General features: G+C 47.2%; 1 protein-coding gene across 1 annotated transcript in view; it reads left to right on the top strand.

The window, feature by feature from the left end:
• LOC310684397 (gastric inhibitory polypeptide receptor-like) overlaps positions 1-15060 on the top strand; it is a 29878-nt gene extending 14818 nt beyond the window's left edge. Inside the window, exons 5-14 of the mRNA XM_083455505.1 lie at positions 420-541; positions 4579-4682; positions 5278-5434; positions 8177-8336; positions 8566-8626; positions 9241-9310; positions 10648-10736; positions 11927-12065; positions 13030-13071; positions 14117-15060. Coding sequence (XP_083311631.1) covers positions 420-541; positions 4579-4682; positions 5278-5434; positions 8177-8336; positions 8566-8626; positions 9241-9310; positions 10648-10736; positions 11927-12065; positions 13030-13071; positions 14117-14446 — 1274 coding nt within the window. The 3' untranslated portion in view covers positions 14447-15060. The remainder of the gene's footprint in view (positions 1-419; positions 542-4578; positions 4683-5277; positions 5435-8176; positions 8337-8565; positions 8627-9240; positions 9311-10647; positions 10737-11926; positions 12066-13029; positions 13072-14116) is intronic.
• Positions 15061-19763: the final 4703 nt, after the last annotated feature.

Below are 19763 nucleotides of genomic sequence, written 5' to 3'. Positions count from 1 at the left end.
TCAGCACCAATGATTCTTCTGAGCACAGCAGAATGGAATACAACTATTAAATCGAATCGTATTGTCATGGATATACCGTATTTTTCGCTCTATAAGACACACCAGACCAGAAGACGCACCTAGTTTTTGGAGGAGGAAAACAAGGGAAAAAAATATTCTGAATCCCAGAAGCCAGAACAGCAAGAGGGATCGCTGCGCAGTGAAAGCAGCAATCCCTCTTGCTGTTCTGGCTTCTGGGATAGCTGCGCAGCCTGCATTCGCTCCATAAGACGCACACACATTTCCCCTTACTTTTTAGGAGGGAAAAAGTGAGTCTTATAGAGCAAAAAATACGGTATGTTATTCGTGTTTTTATTATTATAATCAACCCATCCTTATCCTTTCTGCTTCCCCCTCCTTCCCCAAAACGTCCTCTGCAGTTCGAGGTGGCTTTGTGTTCCAGAAATGCGGCCCAGACGGACAGTGGGTGGTGGATGAGTCGGGGCACCCATGGCGAGATCACTCTCAGTGCGAAGCCGTCGACAAAGAGCTCCCCTTCCAGGTAAACTCATTGCAGCACAAACTCCACCTCTGAAAAGCAGGGAGGAGGGAGAGAAGAGACCTTACTCAATAAGAGTCGCTCTGGATTCTTAATCCACATTTAATGCGTTTGTGCTTTAAACATTCAGTCTTTGGAAAGCATTGCTGCTGAGGGCTGCCGCAAGCCGTAATCCATCTCACGAGTAGATTAATCGACAAAAACTCAACTGAAGACCTCTCCTACCAGTGTACAAAACTTTCTGGATGCTGTGAATATGGTGGACTTGAATTTTGATGATGATGAGTTATACGGACAGATTAATGCTTTTGGTGTGTGTGTGTAATATAATATAATATAATATAATATAATATAATATAATATAATATAATATAATAATATAATATAAATGTTTAGGGAAGCTTTTAATGTTTAACAGACCACTGTATTATAATACTTTGTTGGAAGCTGCCCAGGGTGGCTGGGGAAACCCAGCCAGATGGGCGGGGTACAAATAAATTATTAATATAATATAATAATATAATATAATATAATATAATATTACTTGAAAGTTCACTGGTCTCCTGTACGAGGTGAGGAAGTGATTGTTTTATACCCTTAAAACTGTGTTAATTTTTAAAAAGCCTTTAAAACGATTAATCGACTAAAGTTATCAAATTATGCGTGATGCGGGCAAGATTTAATCCACTGGTTTTTCCCCCCAGATTGCAGTATAAAATGTAATTCTATTGGGGGTCTGGTGTTTGACCATAGCAGAAAATTGGGAGAAGGAGAAATAAGGAATTAAATATGCCTTTCCTTCTAACGAACAGCATCAGTTTTCATCCATTAAACTCTCAGTGATCTTCCACTTCCATCCCCACCTCAAAAAAAAGGCAGCTGCACTGAGGTTTTGATTTACACGATAACGTATTTTCATGTACCTGCTGTGCCGAGAAAAGGCAGATATTCAATTAGCTAAAAAGCCTTGAATCACTGGACGGATCTTTTTCCCTTTTGCAAATGAATAATGGCACATATCAGGATTTTGAGAACCAAACATTTCGCCATCAAAATTGGAGGTAACTCTGGGCAAAGAAGCCTAAGGAGGCACTTTGGATACAGAAGCATACCCTCTGATATTTCTCCAATAGAATAGGGATAACTTTAATAATAATAATAATAATAATAATAATAATAATAATAATGGTCTGCCCATTTGACTGGGTTGCCCTAGCCACTCTGGGTAGCTTCCATCATAATAAAACGTTAAACATTAAAAACTTCCCTATACAGGGCCAGTGGCGTAGCGTGGGGGGTGCAGGGGGGGCCGGCCGCACCGGGCGCAACATCGGGGGGGGGGCGCGCTCGCACTCGCAGCTCTCTGCCCCTACCTGGCTCACTCTCTCTCTCTCACTGCGGTGCTGGCTGTGCGAATCCGATCCGAGCCGCCGGGTCGCCGCCCACTGTGGAGGGGAGGGTGCCAGGCGTGCGGTGCGGTGCGGAGAGAGAGCGAGGGACTATCTGGGGGAGGGACAGTGCAGCGGGGGGGGGCCGCAAATTACTTGCCTTGCCCCGGGTGCTGACAACCCACGCTACGCCACTGTACAGGGCTGCCTTCAGATGTCTTCTAAAGATGGTATAGTTACTTATCTCCTTGGCTTGAGGGTCGCATAACTCCATACCCTCCAACATTCCTCCGATGAAAATAGGGATGTCCTAAGGGAAAGGACGCGGGTGGCGCTGTGGGTTAAACCACAGAGCCTAGGACTTGCCGGTCAGAAGGTCGGCGGTTCGAATCCCCGCAACGGGGTGAGCTCCTGTTGCTCGGTCCCTGTTCCTGCCAACCTAGCAGTTCGAAAGCACGTCAAAGTGCAAGTAGATAAATAGGTATCGCTCTGGCGGGAAGGTAAACGGCGTTTCCGTGCGCTGCTCTGGTTCGCCAGAAGCGGCTTAGTCCTGCTGGCCACATGACCCGGAAGCTGTACGCCAGCTCCCTCGGCCAATAAAGTGAGATGAGTGCCACAACCCCAGAGTCGGCCACGACTGGACCTAACGGTCAGGGGTCCCTTTACCTTTAAGGGAAAGCAGGGCATTCTGGGATCAAATCAGAAACTGGGACTGCTTCTGAAAATCTGGGACTGTCCCTGGAAAATTGGGACCCTGGGAGGCTCTGCAAGTGCTGCAGTCTCAGTGGATGAAACCTTGTCTGCAATAATAATAATAATAATAATAATAATACTACAGTGGTGCCCCGCAAGACAAATGCCTCGCAAGACGGAAAACCCGCAAGACGAAAGGGTTTTCCGTCTGCAGAGGCGCTTCGCAAGACGAATTTCCCTATGGGCTTGCTTCGCAAGACGAAAAATGACAAAATTTTTTTTTTTTTTTGCTCCAAAACCCCTTATTCTGAATCGCTAAGCTGCTAAAAGCATTTTAGCAGCAAAACCGCTAATCCCCCACCCCTTAAAAAGCCATTTTTAGCCCTTAAAATGTCAATAGCGCTAATAGCGCTACACCGTCAATGGGTTTGCTTCGCAAGACGAAAAAACCGCAAGACGAAAAGACTCCCGGAGCGGATTCTTTTCGTCTTGCGAGGCACCACTGTAATAATAATAATTTGTTTGTTTATACCCCGGCCATCTGGCTGGGTTTCCCCAGCCACTCTGGGCGGCTTCCAACAGGATATTAAAAACACAATAACACATCAAACATGGAAACTTCCCTAAACAGGGCTGCCTTCAGATTTCTTCTAAAAGCCAGACACAGTCGACGCTCAGGTTGCGAACATGATCCATGTGGGATGCACGTCCGCAACCCGCAGTGGCGCGTCTGCGCAGTCGTGGGTTTGCGATGCAGCGCTTCTGCGCATGCGTGACCACCGAAACCTGGAAGTAACCCGTTCCAGTACTTCCGGGTTTCGGCGGTCTGTAACCCGAAAAAACGCAACCTGAAGTGTCTGTAACCCGAGGTATGACTGTAGTTGTTTATTTGCTTGAAATCTGATGGGAGGGCGTTCCACAGGGTGGGTGCCACCACCGAGAAGGCCCTCTGCCTGGTTCCCTGTAACCTCACTTCTTTTTTTTTTTAATAATTAATTTTTATTCAATTTGCAATATACATTCCATCCATGTTTAACATCCACTTCTAACATATACATCTTTTAGACTTCCCTCAGCCTATCTGACAATTTCCCATATTATCACTATTACTCACATTTCTTAAATTTATATTGCACTTTAACAATCTTAATCTTATCATATCTTTCAAGCAACATTTCAATCAATCATTTTCACAGCGCTTCTTGAAAGCCTACAAGCGTTAATTGCTCCTCGCATACATTTTTGATATACTCTGTAAATTTATTCCAGTCCTCGGTGAATCTCTGATCGCGTTGGTTCCGGATTTTTCCCGTTAATTTGTCCATTTCTGCATATTCCATCAGTTTCATTCTCCAGTCTTCCCTCGTCGGCATTTCTTCCTGTTTCCATTTCTGGGCCATCAAAATTCTTGCTGCTGTCACTGCGTACCTAAATAATTTCACATCATTCTTTTTAATTTCATTCCCTAATATTCCTAATAGAAATGCTTCTGGTTTCTTAATAAAAGTATATTTCAACATTTTCTTCATCTCATTATAAATCATTTCCCAGAAGCCTTTCACTTTCTTACATTCCCACCACATATGATAAAATGTTCTCTCTTTTTCCTGACATTTCCAACATTTGTTACTAAGTTTATACATCTTACCAAGTTTCACTGGTGTTACATACCATCTATACACCCTGTAACCTCACTTCTCGCAGGGAGGGAACCACCAGAAGGCCCTCGGAGCTGGATCTCAGTGCCCGGCAGAACGATGGGGGTGGAGACGCTCCTTCAGGTATACTGGGCCTTTGAGGCCATTTAGGGCTTTCAAGGTCAGCACCAACACTTTAAACACTCGTTCCTTCCAGACCTTTTGCTGATAAGCCTATTAATAGTGATGTCACTTGCAACCTGTGGTGGAGGTGCCCTTTTCCGCTGAGGTGTATTCCAGCTGTGTTTCTGTTTCTCCCCAGAAACATTTGTGGATTCTGGAGCAGTTCCGGCTGATGTACACAGTGGGCTACTCCCTTTCGTTCGTGGCTCTGCTTGCGGCCTTCATCCTGTTGGCAGCTTTCAGGTATTGAGAAAGATGACAAGGGGCACTGCCCTCCCCCGGGTACCACGCAGGAAAAACGAGAGGTATTGAAAGATGTGGGTGTGCGGTTAGATTAATCACACCTGCCAAGAGAGGCTTCCACTAAAGCAGGGGGTCAGCAAACTTTTTCAGCAGGGGGCCGGTCCACTGTTCCTCAGACCTTGTGGGGGGCGGACTATATTTTGAAAAAAAATATGAATGAATTCCTATGCCCAGGTGAAATATCAGGTGAAAAGGTAAAGGGACCCCTGACCATTAGGTCCTGTCGTGGCCGACTTTGGGGTTGCGACGCTCATCTCGCTTTACTGGCCGAGGGAGCCACCGTTTGTCCACAGACAGCTTCTGGGTCATGTGGCCAGCATGACTAAGCCGCTTCTGGCAAACCAGAGCAGCGCACGGAAAGACCGTTTGCCTTCCTGAGGTACCACTGTATTAATAGAACAAAAACAACAAGTGCAAGAATGAGCTTTGGTTTCCATTAAAACCCTGTCTAGCAGTCTTGGATCCTGGCTCGAGGTGCAGATATGGGGCACAACTGACTTCTTCTCCCTGCCCATTGTTCTCTGCCCACTTCCAGGAAACTCCGTTGCATCCGCAATTACATCCACATGAATCTCTTTGCGTCCTTCATGCTGAGGGCCGTCTCCATCCTCACCCGGGACACCCTCCTGCGGCGGCACTTCCCCAAGGACTTCCAGGATGAAGGAGACCTCTCCCACCTTCCTTTGGGACAGGTATCATTGCCACCGCAGTTTGAGGGAGGGTAGGTGGGTGGGCTCCAGCCGGGACCAGAGGGGGAGCGTGGGCGTAGTGTTGGGAGATCCTGGACAGACAAAAGAAATTAATTCTTCAAGCAAGACATAATAATAATAATAATAATAATAATAATAATAATAATAATAATAATAAAAAATTTGTTATTTATACCCTGCACATCTGGCTGGGTTTCCCCAGCCACTCTGGGCGGCTCCCAACAGAATATTAAAATACAGTGGTGCCTCGCAAGACGAAATTAATTCGTTCTGCGAGTTTTTTCGTCTTGTGAATTTTTCGTCTTGCGAAGCATGGTTTCCCATACGTATGCATTGACGGTTTTAAGAAAAAGGCGCAAGACGTTTTCATCTTGCGAAGCAAGCCCATACGGAAATACGTCTTGCGAAGCAACTCAAAAAACAAAAAACTCTTTCGTCTTGCGAGTTTTTCGTCTTGCAGGGCATTCGTCTTGCGAGGTACCACTGTACGATAATCTATTAAACATTAAAAGCTTCCTTAAACAGGGCAGCCTTCAGATGTCTTCTAATAGTCTGGTAGTGGTTTTTCTTTCTGACATCTGGTGGGAGGGCGTTCCACAGGGCGGGTGCCACTACCGAGAAGGCCCTTTGCCTGGTTCTTTGTAACTTGGCTTCTCGCAGCGAGGGAACCACTAGAAGGTGCTCGGAGCTGGACCTCAGTGTCCGGGCAGAACGATGGGGGTGGAGATGTTCCATAAACTATGGAACTCACTCCTACAGAAGGCGGTTGGTGGAAATCCAGGGAGGGGAGATGACTCTTGTGCTGAGATCCTGCTGATAGTTTTCTCCTGGGTATCTGTTTGTGAGAATTGGATGCTGGACTGCATGGGCCACCATTGCATACTGCCCAACCGTCCCAATTTAAGTGGGACATCCCAGAATTACTGTCAGGCTGCTACCAGCGACTCCCATGGCTAGTTGCCCAGGAACAGAGAATGACAAGGAAATTAATAATAATAATAATAATAATAATAATCAATTTTTATTTATACCCCCCTTCCCGGTTCAAAAACCGGGCTAACAACAAATTTAAAACACTTAATTATAAAAGCTGCATAAAATACAGTATAAAAACATGAATAACAATAAAATTCAAAAATCAATTTAGGGGAAATAAGCATTAGATAATCCCCAGGGCTAGTGGCTAAATTGGTCCTACTTGGGCCAGCGAGGAGGCCAGGGGAGAATCAGCTGTGGGGTCTCAGAGCGGGTGAGCTTCATAAAAGGGGAGGGGCAGGGAAGGGAAATAAAAGATCAGGCTGAATTCAAATTAAGGGCCAGGCGGAATAGCTCTGTCTTACAGGCCCTGCAGAAGGAGGTTAAATCCTGAAGGGCCCTAGTCTCATGTTCCTTACCGTCCAGTTTTTATTCAGTATTTACAGAGAGAGGCTAAAGAACCCAGCCCCTTGCATAATGTGGTTGTCCCAGGTGAATTTCTCCCCCACCCCCGGTCTCTCCCACTTCCTCATTCGTCAGTCTCATCGTCTCTCCTATGGGTGCTGATAAGTGCCCTTCTGCCTTTGAGGTCTTTGCTCTCCTACTTTCAAGGCTCGCTGGGTTCTGGGAGGAGGCCTGGAATGCTTTCTAAAGACAGTTCCTCTTCCTCCTCTCTCATTATCTCCCAACTTTCCACCTCATACGCCTCTGAGCTGTGACCTCCCTCAAACCCCTGTTGTAAATCTAACCTGTCTTCCTCCTCCCAGGAAGGGTCAGGATGGGGCCTCCACCATTCCTCCTCTGCTCTTGTTGTTGTTTAGTTGTTTAGTTGTGACCGACTCTTCGTGACCCCATGGACCAGAGCACGCCAGGCACTCCTGTCTTCCACTGCCTCCCACAGTTTGGTCAAACTCATCCTGGTAGCTTCGAGAACACTGTCCCACCATCTCGTCCTCTGTCGTTCCCTTCTCCTTCTGCCCTCCATCTTTCCCAACATCAGGGTCTTTTCCAGGGAGTCTTCTCTTCTCATGAGGTGGCCAAAGTCTTGGAGCCTCAGCTTCAGGATCTGTCCTTCCAGTGAGCACTCAGGGCTGATTTCCTTCAGAATGGATAGGTTTGTTCTTCTTGCAGTCCATGGGACTCTCAAGAGTCTCCTCCAGCACCAGAATTCAAAAGCATCCATTCTTCAACGATCAGCCTTCTATATGGTCCAGCTCTCACTTCCATACATCACTACTGGGAAAACCATAGCTTGAACTATACGTACCTTTGTTGGCAAGGTGATGTCTCTTGTTTTTAAGATGCTGTCTAGGTTTGTCATTGCTTTTCTCCTCCTCTGCTCAGTCCCTGATAATTACAGAAGCTATTCCGGGCTTTGGATTGCATCCCGAAATGTCCAACTTTGGGGGCTGGTGCTCTGGCGCGAATCAGCTGGCTCCCACGAGAGCTCGGGAACCAAAAAAACGAGCGTTCAGATTCTCCTCCTCTTCCAGTGTGGTGTAGCCAGTGTGGTGTAGTGGTTAAGAGTGGTGGTCTTGCAATCTGGGGAACCGGGTTCGCGTCTCCGCTCCTCCACATGCAGCTGCTGGGTGACCTTGGGCCAGTCACACTTCTCTGAAGTCTCCCAGCCCCTCTCACCTCACAGAGTGTTTGTTGTGGGGGAGGAAGGGAAAGGAGAATGTGAGCCGCTTTGAGACTCCTTAAGGTAGTGATAAAGCGGGATATCAAATCCAAACTCTTCCTTTTCAGGCTGTGGCCGGCTGCCGGCTGGCACAGATCTTAACCCAGTACTGCGTCTGTGCAAACTACTACTGGCTCCTGGTAGAAGGCCTCTATCTACACAACCTGCTAGGACCAATGGCCTTTTCGGAAGAAAGCTATTTCTCAGGCTACCTGCTCATCGGATGGGGTGAGTTAGCCACCCAGCGCCGAGTCCTGATGAGAAAAGAGACAGCGGGAGAACAGTGGTGGTTGCGAACATTGCGGGAGAGCTTAATTCAGGGGCTGGGATGCTCAGTAATGGAGGCAACAGTGCTCAAAGCTACCTGCAAAACGAAAGGGAAGCATGAGAGGTAGAAGGCAATTGTGCCCATTATCCAGATACGTTAGTTGAGTCCTCTTAATTACGTCTCTTGCAGGGGCACCAATCCTTTTTGTCATCCCTTGGGTGATTGTGAGATACCTCTATGAAAACAACGAGTAAGTACCTGGGCCAAAAAAATCTTCCAGTTCACATTTGATGTATATTTTTCTTAGGGTTCTAAAAGAACTTAGGTTGCACTTCTAGAGTAGTGGCTATTTATCATGCCAGACCAGGAGCAGGGAAGCTCAATGGCCCCTTTCCAACTCCACAAGGCTATGATTTAAGGCACGTGGCTTCACCCAAAGAATCCTGGGAGACGTAGTTTGTTAAGGGTACTGGGAATTGTAGCACTGTAAATGGTAGGCGGGGGTTGCCATCAGTGGCGTAGCGTGGGGGGTGCAGGGGGGGCGGGCGCAACATCTGGGGGGGGGCGCGCTCGCACTCGCAGCTCTCTGCCCCTACCTGGCTCACTCACTCTCTCTCACTGCAGTGCTGGCTGTGCGAATCCGATCTGAGCCGCCGGGTCGCCGCCCACTGTGGAGGGGAGGGTGCCAGGCGTGCGGTGCGGTGCGGAGAGAGAGCGAGGGACTATCTGGGGGAGGGACAGTGCAGCAGGGGGGGCGCAAATTACTTGCCTTGCCCCGGGTGCTGACAACCCACGCTACGCCACTGGTTGCCATCCCTCCTTTGACCTGCTGACCCTTTAATTGCTCCCCACCTCCTTCCACAGATGCTGGGAGCGAAACGACAACATGGGCTATTGGTGGATCATCCGTTGCCCGATTCTGCTAGCAATCTTTGTAAGTTGCCGAGGAACAGACAAACTGCCTTATACTTTTTCAGAGCATTGGTGCTTCTCAGTAGGTTAGAAAGATTTACAGTGGTACCTCGGGTTACAGACGCTTCAGGTTACAGACGCTTCAGGTTACAGACTCCGCTAACCCAGAAATAGTACCTCAGGTTAAGAACTTTGCTTCAGGATAAGAACAGAAATCGTGCTCTGGTGGCGCGGTGGCAGCAGGAGGCCCCGTTAGCTAAAGTGGTGTTTCAGGTTAAGAACAGTTTCAGGTTAAGAACAGACCTCCAGAATGAATTAAGATCTTAACCTGAGGTACCATTGGGCGTTTCCACACATCCGTTGAAAACACCCCATTTTGTGCACTGTTCAAGGGGGGAAACCAGGGGAAATCCGACACGAGGCAAGCAAACCAAACACATCTTAAGGAGAAAATGTCATGTGAGTGTATCAAATATCCATTTTGCACTACAGTGGTACCTCGGGTTACAGATAATTCAGGTTACAGATGCTTCAGGTTACAGACTCCACTAACCCAGAAATAGTACCTCAGGTTAAGAACTTTGCTTCAGGATGAGAACAGAAATTGCATGGCAGTAGCGCGGTGGCAGCGGGAGGCCCCATTAGCTAAAGTGGCACCTCAGGTTAAGAACAATTTCAGGTTAAGAACGGACCTCCAGAACGAAGTAAGTTCTTAACCCGAGGTACCACTGTACTAGCATAGGAGAAATGTTGGGGTTTTTCCCCTGGGACATCAGGTATGTGAACAGAACAGAGGGAATGTCATGTGGTTCTTAACACACACCCAGGCAGACTAAAAGAACAATTTTTGAGGATGTGCCCATTGTCTAATGTCGATATGCCTGTGGCATTGCTGATATCGGCGGCAGACATCAGAGGGGTGACACGGCTGGATTCAGTGGCGTAGCATGGGGGGTGCAGGGGGGGCCGGCCGCACCGGGCGCAACATCTGGGGGGGCGCTCGCACTCGCAGCTCTCTGCCCCTACCTGGCTCACTCACTCTCTCTCACTGCAGTGCTGGCTGTGCGAATCCGATCCGAGCCGCCGGGTCGCCGCCCACTGTGGAGGGGAGGGTGCCAGGCGTGCGCGGCGGTGCGGAGAGAGAGCGAGGGACTATCTGGGGGAGGGACAGTGCAGCGGGGGGGGGGCAAATTACTTGCCTTGCCCCGGGTTAGGGGGCGCAAATTACTTGCCTTGCCCCAGGTTAGGAGGCGCAAATTACTTGCCTTGCCCCGGGTGCTGACAACCCACGCTACGCCACTGGCTGGATTGAAGGGGTTACTGCCAATCAGACCCCTTTCCTTCTTTCCCATTTTCCAGGTCAACTTTGTGATCTTCATACGCATCATCAACATCCTGGTCTCCAAACTCCGGGCACAACAGATGCGTTACACAGATTACAAATTCAGGTAGGTGAGAAATCGCCGGGGCAGTCGAAAGACAAGAGATTGCCCGTCATCCAATCAGGCATTTTGTAGAAAGAGTTGACTTCTTGAAAAACAGCAACTATCTGATAATAAATTATTATTATTATTAATAATAATAATAATAATAATAATATTTATACCCCGCCCATCTGGCTGGGTTTCCCCAGCCACTCTGGGCGGCTTCCAACAGAACACTAAAATACAATAACCTATTAAACATTAAAAGCTTCCCTAAACAGGGCTGCCTTCAGATGTCTTCTAAAAGTCTGGTAGTTGTTTTTCTCTTTGACATCTGGTGGGAGGGCGTTCCACCGGGCGGGCGCCACCACCGAGAAGGCCCTCTGCCTGGTTCCCTGTAACTTGGCTTCTCGTAGCGAGGGAACTGCCAGAAGGCCCTCGGTGCTGGACCTCAGTGTCCGGGCAGAACAATGGAGGTGGAGACCCTCCTTCAGGTATACTGAGCATTTGAGGCCGTTTAGGGCTTTCAAGGTCAGCACCAACACTTTGAATTGTGCTCGGAAATGTACTGGGAGCCAGTGTAGGTCTTTCAAGACCGGTGTTATATGGTCTCGGCGGCCGCTCCCAGTCACCACTCTAGCTGCTGCATTCTGGATTAGTTGTAGTTTCCGGGTCACCTTCAAAGGTAGCCCCACGTAGAGCGCATTGCAGTAGTCCAGGCGAGAGATAACCAGAGCATGCATCCATTCCATCCATGGCTTATTGCAGATATTAACAATGCACAGCAGGAAGCAACTGGATGCATTAAAAAATGACTCCTTTTGGAATAAAACATTGCCCAGGCCCATAAGCTGAATTCAAGCTTTACTTGTCGAACCTCCTTCAAAAGAGAACAAAAGCAATAGAGCCACATCAAAATAAATACTCTGCAACCTCTGGAGCAAAACTTCCCTGCCTCTTTCCCCAACCCTTGCTTTGGCTAGTGAGCACACATTCAGGATCTGAGAAAGTGTCATGGGTGCCAGCCACAAAATGGCTGCCGCGAGGGTGAGGCATGTCACAAAATGGCTTCCACAGGTGTGTGCGGCACAACACAATCCACTGTGGATTTTTGAGGGGATATTTACAGCGTGCGTGACCAACGTGGCAAAGCCTCTTAGTTCCCCGCTTCACACATGCCCGGAAACTCACTACATTTCTTCGCTTCTTTTTAGGTTGGCCAAGTCAACGCTGACCCTCATCCCGCTGCTGGGGATTCATGAGGTGGTATTTGTGCTGGTCACTGAGGAACATGCCCAGGGCACCTTGCGCTATGTCAAATTCTTCTTTGAGTTGTTGCTCAACTCCTTACAGGTACTGGGTAGATCTTTGATATCCTTGTTCTTATCGTTTAGAGCATGTGTACCCGACTTTTCAATGGGACGCAGGTGGCGCTGTGGGTTAAACCACAGAGCCTAGGACTTGCCGATCAGAAGGTCGCCTGTTCGAATCTACGTGACAGGGTGAGCTCCCGTTGCTCAGTCCCAACACAGCGAGTCGACGAACTCTCCCGCCACGGTCTTCGGAGAGCAGGCAGAGCAAAGCGAAAATAGGTGACAGGTGCTGGCTGCGAGCCAGAGGAATTCCCATGTGTTGTTAGCCAAGTCAGTGCCTAGAGGTGATGTCACGCTTGCAGCACAAAAGGCATTCTGCCCTGGCAGGAAGAGGAAAAATAGGCGTGCCGTCTGGTTCACCGCCCTGGAATCTTGGCGCAGAATGGGGGAGGGGGAGGCAAACCATGGGTTTTGCGATGCAAGTTTGCAAAGGTTTGGCACCCGTTTGGAATGAAATGGACAATGTTAGCTTTTTGGTCTTAACTATGATGCAGGTGGAGCTGTGGGTTAAACCACAGAGCCTAGGACTTGCCAATCGGAAGGTCAGCGGTTCGAATCCCCGCAACAGGGTGAGCTCCCGTTGCTCGGTCCCTGCTCCTGCCAACCTAGCAGTTCGAAAGCACGTCAAAGTGCAAGTAGATAAATAGGTACCACTCCAGCGGGAAGGTAAACGGCGTTTTCATGCGCTGCTCTGGTGCGCCAGAAGCGGCTTAGTCATGCTGGCCACATGACCCGGAAGCTGTACGCTGGTTCCCTCGGCCAATAAAGCGAGATGAGCGCCGCAACCCCAGAGTCAGCCACGACGGGACCTAATGGTCAGGGGTTCCTTTACCTTTAACTCACCCGACTTTTCAACCTGCTGCAATTATAAGTTTGCAGCGTGTTATCAGTCCTCTGTCCTGTCACATTTTTTAAAATAATAAAAAATATTATTAATCTTTCAGGGCCTGCTGGTGAGCGTCCTCTACTGCTTTGTCAATAAAGAGGTAGGTCACCAAAAAGGCATTCTGCTCCTCCTTGCGCAAGAGTGGAGCTGGCTGGCTCAAATTCCAGGAGTGGGTTTTTGTGCAAACTTGGACTACTAAGCTTGTTCCTGGTGCTGGTCACAAACTCCTGGGCTGAGCATGTGCTCCGAGGCACCCTCTCCCCTGAAGTCTAAGGCAGCGTCGTGTCGTGGTTAGAGCAATGTCAAACCAATTTGGATGGCTTTAATTTGTTAAAAAAAATTAATTTGAAAAGCCAAATAAGTAAATTAAAGTTTTACAATCACATTTGCAACATACAGCATAGAAACAAGATTCCAAAAAATCTCCCGGACTTCCCTCCTCCACTTCTTGGGTCCTATTGTTAGTCATTTCTTCCTGCATCTTTTATAATAATCCAAACCTTCTCCATTACAGTGGTGCCTCGCAAGACGAAATTAATTCGTTCTGCGAGTTTTTTCGTCTTGTGAATTTTTTCGTCTTGCGAAGCACCACTGTGTATTGACGGTTTCCCATAGGAATGCATTGGCGGTTAAAAAAAAAAAGTCGCAAGACGTTTCGTCTTGCAAAGCAAGCCCATAGGCAAATCCGTCTTGTGAAGCAACTCAGAAAACGAAAAACTCTTTCGTCTTGCGAGTTTTTCGTCTTCCGAGGCATTCGTTTTGCGAGGTACCACTGTATATCCAAAATTCACCATTAATCTACAAGTGCTATTCCAATCCTACTAACGGTTTTAACTGTTTACAATGGTTTTTAAGATAAGCTGTAATCGTAGAATCATAGAATCATAGAGTTGGAAGAGACCACAAGGGCCATCGAGTCCAACCCCCTGCCAAGCAGGAAACACCATCAGAGCACTCCTGACATATGGTTGTCAAGCCTCTGCTTAAAGACCTCCAAAGAAGGAGACTCCACCACACTCCTTGGCAGAAAATTCCACTGTTAAACAGCTCTTACTGTCAGGAAGTTCTTCCTAATGTTTAGGTGTAGAATTTCCCCAACTACAACAGCCGTCAGACACCCCCAATTTTCTCTCTTCTTCCTCCAGGTCCAAACCCAGATCCAACGGACGTGGCAAAGGTGGAAGCTGGGCAGCAGCCTGCTGGAGAAGCAAGGCCAGAGCCTCAGTCACTGGGCTTCCTGGCACAGCCGAAGCAGCCGCCGCAAAAAGGTCGCTTATCCTGCGCCCCACAGACACCTGGGAGTAAAGGGCCTCCCCAGCGGCCTCGGCAACACAGCGGCTGCTCCACAGGTGCACATCAGCACCAAATCTTTCCAGTACGTCCCCGTCAGGATGAAGTCCCAGGACAAGGTTGCGGGGTCCGCTGTCGCCGGGCAGACTTTTCCGAGCCCTGGTTGCCCCCCAGTCAGCTGCTGAGCATCCGCACCCCCCCCCCCCGGCCGGTGTCTTCTGACATCCGAGAAGATATGGAAGAAGATTGTCAGCTTTTCCGAAACATGATATGGGGCTGCCCGGCCGGTGGTAAGAAAAGACTTCCCAGTGCAGCTGTGGATTCCTGGAAGATGCAAAAACTCTCGTATGACAAGATATGTGAACGGCACATTGCGTGTGGCTGTTTTTATTGACTGTCTGCAAGGACCAGCTGGTTAAAAGGTTAGCAGCCCATCTTTGGAGAGGCTTCCGAAACTGTTTGTGCCCCTGCGGGCGTGTCAAATGCCGCTCACCTGTAGTGTGTGTAAGAATCGCCTCGAGGCGACCCAGTATAAGAACCATATTTTTCAATAGTTTAATTTTTTTTGGTACTACAGTGGTACCTCGGGTTACAGATGCTTCAGGTTACAGACGCTTCAGGTTACAGACTCCGCTAACCCAGAAATAGTACCTCGGGTTAAGAACTTTACCTCGGGATGAGAACAGAAATTGCGCGGCAGCAGGAGGTCCCATTAGCTAAAGTGGTGCTTCAGGTTAAGAACAGTTTCAAGTTAAGAACGGACCTCCAGAACGAATTAAGTTCTTAACCCGAGGTACCACTGTAGAAGAATGCTTTGTGCACCTGCATCTAATCTTGCCCCTTTCTAAAATTTATGTACAGTGGTACCTCAGGTTACAGATGTTTCAGGTTACCGATGCTTCAGGTTACAGACTCCGCTAACCCAGAAATAGTACCTCGAGTTAAGAACTTTGCTTCAGGATGAGAACAGAAATTGTGCGGTGGCGGCGGCAGGAGGCCCCATTAACTAAAGTGGTGCTTCAGGTTAAGAACAATTTCAGGTTAAGAAGGGACCTCCATAACGAATTAAGTTCTTAACCCGAGGTACCACTGTAATATATTTGAATAGATTATTGAATGCTACTTTATTTGTTCTACATCATTCCATTTTAAAGTTATGTTTTTATTATGACTTTTTGTATTGGATCAGATTATTATAAGGCATGTGTTCTTTGCTGTATATTTTGTTGCTGTCAACCGCCTTGCGTGTAGCAATAAAGGCGGAATACAAATTAAAAGTGAAATGACCTGAAATGAAATATGAACTGGAAAAGAGCTGATGGTGTTTTGCTTCTGGTCAAGCTTCCAATGCGCCACAAATTATTTGTGTCACTGTGTGTGGACATTGGGCAAGATGGCTAGTGGCAGATCATATAATCATAGAATTGTAGAGTTGGAAGCTTGGGAGAAAAGCAATGACAAACCTAGACAGCATCTTAAAAAGCAGAGGCATCACCTTGCCGACAAAGGTCCGTATGGTTAAAGCTCTGGTTTTCCCAGTAGTGATGTATGGAAGTGAGAGCTGGACCATAAAGAAGAATGGATGCTTTTGAATTCTGGTGCTGGAGGAGACTCTTGAGAGTCCCATGGACTACAAGAAGATCAAACCTATCCATTCTGAAGGAAATCAGCCCTGAGTGATCACTGGAAGGACAGATCCTGAAGCTGAGGCTCCAATACTTTGGCCACCTCATGAGAAGACTCCCTGGAAAAGACCCTGATGTTGGGAAAGATGGAGGGCACAAGGAGAAGGGGACGACAGAGGATGAGATGGTTGGACAGTGTTCTTGAAGTTACCAGCATGAGTTTGACCAAACTGCGGGAGGCAGTGGAAGACAGGAGTGCCTGGCGTGCTCTGGTCCAGGGGGTCACAAAGAGTCGGACACGACTAAACAACAACAAATCAATCCCAGAAATCAATACCGAAGCTGACCCAAAACAACACCCTTTTTAAATTATTCAAGGTTTCTTTATTTCTTAGCACGTCATCCTTCTGTAGGGCGGAGGTCCATTACTCATAGATTGCGTTAATCCCAAATCCAGCTCCTTTTGTGTTTAGGTACAAGGAGCCTTATTGAAGTGAGATAACCTAATCCCATTTTCATCGGGAGCGTGGTCTTTGATTCACTCAGCTGGGGTGTCCCAGGAATTCCCCGCCCAATTCTTTCTGTTGAGGAATGTCCCTCAGTACTTAATCATTTTTCTGCCCCGCATGGTCCTTAATCTCATCATCCTTTGTCTCTAAGACCACTCCCTCTGGAAGTCCTGGCCCTATAAAGGGCAGCTCCCAGTCCTGCAGGTTAGTCCAATACTTCGGAGAGAAGTTGGCTGCTGCGTGCTCCATGCTTTTCCTCTTCGAAGCGGCTCCTTGTCACAGATACCTGCTGGATCTAGACCTCTTCAGCCTTAGCTAGCTGAGACGGGCCACAAACCCAGCCGCTCTGTTCGGAGGCCTTTTTCGAAAACTACTTGGGAGGTATTCCCTGGAATCCATGTTCCATGCTGCCTTGGAACCTCATTAACACGACAGTTGCTTTTCTCTAGAAAAAGGTAAGATTTGGAGTTCTGTTCTGCCCTTTTCCCTTATGGGGTATCCAAGAGCCCATATAGAGTCATAGAATCATAGAGTTGGAAAAGACCACAAGGGCCATCGAGTCCAATCCCCTGCCATGCAGGAAACACCATCAGAGCACTCCTGACATATGGTTGTCAAGCCTCTGCTTAAAGACCTCCAAAGAAGGAGACTCCACCACACTCCTTGGCAGCAAATTCCACTGTCAAACAGCTCTTACTGTCAGGAAGTTCTTCCTAATGTTTAGGTGGAATCTTCTTTCTTGTAGTTTGGATCCATTGCTCCGTGTCCGCTTCTCTGGAGCAGCAGAAAACAACCTTTTCCCCTCCTCTATGTGACATCCTTTTATATATTTGAACATGGCTATCATATCACCCCTTAACCTCCTCTTCTCCTGGCTAAACATGCCCAGCTCCCTTAGCCGTTCCTCATAAGGCATCGTTTCCAGGCCTTTGACCATTTTGGTTGCCCTCCTCTGGACACGTTCCAGTTTGTCAGTGTCCTTCTTGAACTGTGGTGCCCAGAACTGGACACAGTACTCCAGGTGAGGTCTGATCAGAGCAGAATACAGTGGCACTATTACTTCCCTTGATCTAGATGCTATACTCCTATTGATGCAGCCCAGAATTGCATTGGCTTTTTTAGCTGCCGCGTCACACTGTTGGCTCATGTCAAGTTTGTGGTCAACCAAGACTCCTAGATCCTTTTCACATGTACTGCTCTCAAGCCAGGTGTCACCCATCTTGTATTTGTGCCTCTCATTTTTTTTTTGCCCAAGTGCAATACTTTACATTTCTCCCTGTTAAAATTCATCTTGTTTGTCCTTACATAGGTTCCCTATTGGTAGGAGAAAATAACAGAGGCCAACCAAAGAATATTGAGAAGCAAAGCAGCTAGTAAGCCTGATCTTTATTGATCTGTTGCAACAGGGTGCTCCCCTCACCCGCAGGAGAAAGGAGGAACCCAGAAAAATGGCACGCAAGGCCTAATAAAGACTCTTGAAATTGCCACCCTGTAGATCAAGACCACCCCCAGAAACATCATACATACATCACAGAAGGGGTGTGACCTAAGACCACCCCTCAGATACATCACACCTACATCACAAAAAAGGTAGTCTAAGCAGAAATTTTGAATGTTGTTTTTCTCCTGTCGTTGTTTATCTCCTGTCTGGCTGGTTACTTGATTGGATTTCCTGGGGAGCCTGGCCATTCTTTTGTAGTGATAAATACTTAGTTCCTGGGCCAGGTCACAGGCTCATACTCTATTCATATCTGAAATGTACCCTTAAGACAGGATTTGTGAGGAAAGAGACAATGGGGAGGTTTCCCACTTTGACCTTGCAGAGAAAACATTTGCTCAGTTTAGGAATCAGAATGGTTCCACGTTGGTCTTCCTGTGCTGATTTATGTATGTGCTTGGTTGGTACACTTATGAACATTACCATATATCTAAGACCATAAAATTCCTATCACAGTTCCTTCTTCCTTTTCCCCTCCTGGCATTCCAAGCAAATTTGTGCACCATTAGGCATTTGTCCTGATTCATTTGCAGGGAGTTTAGACAGTGTCGACTGTTTCATGAAGTTAGAGAAATTGTTGGCTCGCATTTTCCAGTGCCATTACCCTTTCCAATATGGGGAGGTGGGGCACAAGAGGGGTGCTAAAAAGTTATAACGTAACTAGAGAATTCAAAAGATATTTTGGTTAAATATAGTGTAAATATAATTAAATATGGTTAAATTTATATTTGGTTAAATATATTTTAATTTTGCTTGTAAAGTAAAATGAGTGGAAATTGCATAAGAGGTAAAGGTAAAGGGACCCCTGACCATTAGGTCCAGTTGTGGCCGACTTTGGGGTTGCGGCGTTCATCTCGCTTTATTGGCTGAGGGAACCAGCGTACAGCTTCCGGGTCATGTGGCCAGCATGACTAAGCCGCTTCTGGCGAACCAGAGCAGCGCACGGAAACGCCGTTTACCTTCCCGCCAGAGCAGTACCTATTTATCTACTTGCACTTTGACGTGCTTTCAAACTGCTAGGTTGGCAGGAGCAGGGACCGAGCAACGGGAGCTCACCCCGTCGCGGGGATTCGAACTGCCGACCTTCTGATCGGCAAGTCCTAGGCTCTGTGGTTTAACCCAAATGATTGCCAAGTTCTTGCAGTTATATTTTATCATTATTCATTATTTATTATTTAGCATTCCCTGACAACTTCAGAAGTTACAATTAAAATTATTTGGTTTTTTTACAAAAGCAGTTTATGTGCTTCTACATCGAATGTCAAGCTAAATGTTGTCTAATCACAAAAATAATAGCAGATTTGAATTCCTCAAACCCAAAAACATAAGACCGCCCCTCACTGAAGAAATGTGCAAAAATTAAGTTTCACTGTGTTTTTGTTATTTATCTCCTCTCTGTTTCTTCTTGTCTATAAATGGTGAACTCTTCTGACAGAGGGGTACTTTGCACATGCTCAAAGGCACCCTGTTCTTGGGCTGAGTTTAAAAAAACCAAGCTGCTCCTCTCAGAAGGGAAAACAGCACTCTGTACATGCTTAGGAACGCTCCTAAAAACCCCCCAGCTACAACCTCAAAATAAAAAGGAAGTCTAGAGTGAGAGATTAGGGTTCCAGGACTTTTGTGGGTGAGCTGATAGTTTGATGGGACCCTGGAGAGGAAGAGCGTGTCAGAAAGAGAAAGAATTGATAGTGATTTTTATATATTCGTAACTTTGTATTCATGTAACCATTTTTATATGCAACTGTGTCTTTATGCAATTATTTTGTCCTAAGTTGTGTCTCCTTGCTTCAGTTTCCCATATACCGCTTAGGGATATATTTAACATATTAAGAGGTACAGTCATAACTTGGTTCTTGAATGCCTTGGTACT

The sequence above is a fragment of the Podarcis tiliguerta genome (genome assembly GCF_965153285.1).
Source record: "Podarcis tiliguerta genome assembly, chromosome: 8".
Classification (NCBI taxonomy): Eukaryota; Metazoa; Chordata; class Lepidosauria; order Squamata; family Lacertidae; genus Podarcis; species Podarcis tiliguerta.
Note: the sequence above shows the minus strand (reverse complement) of the source record. Positions and strands in the feature narration are given on the sequence as shown.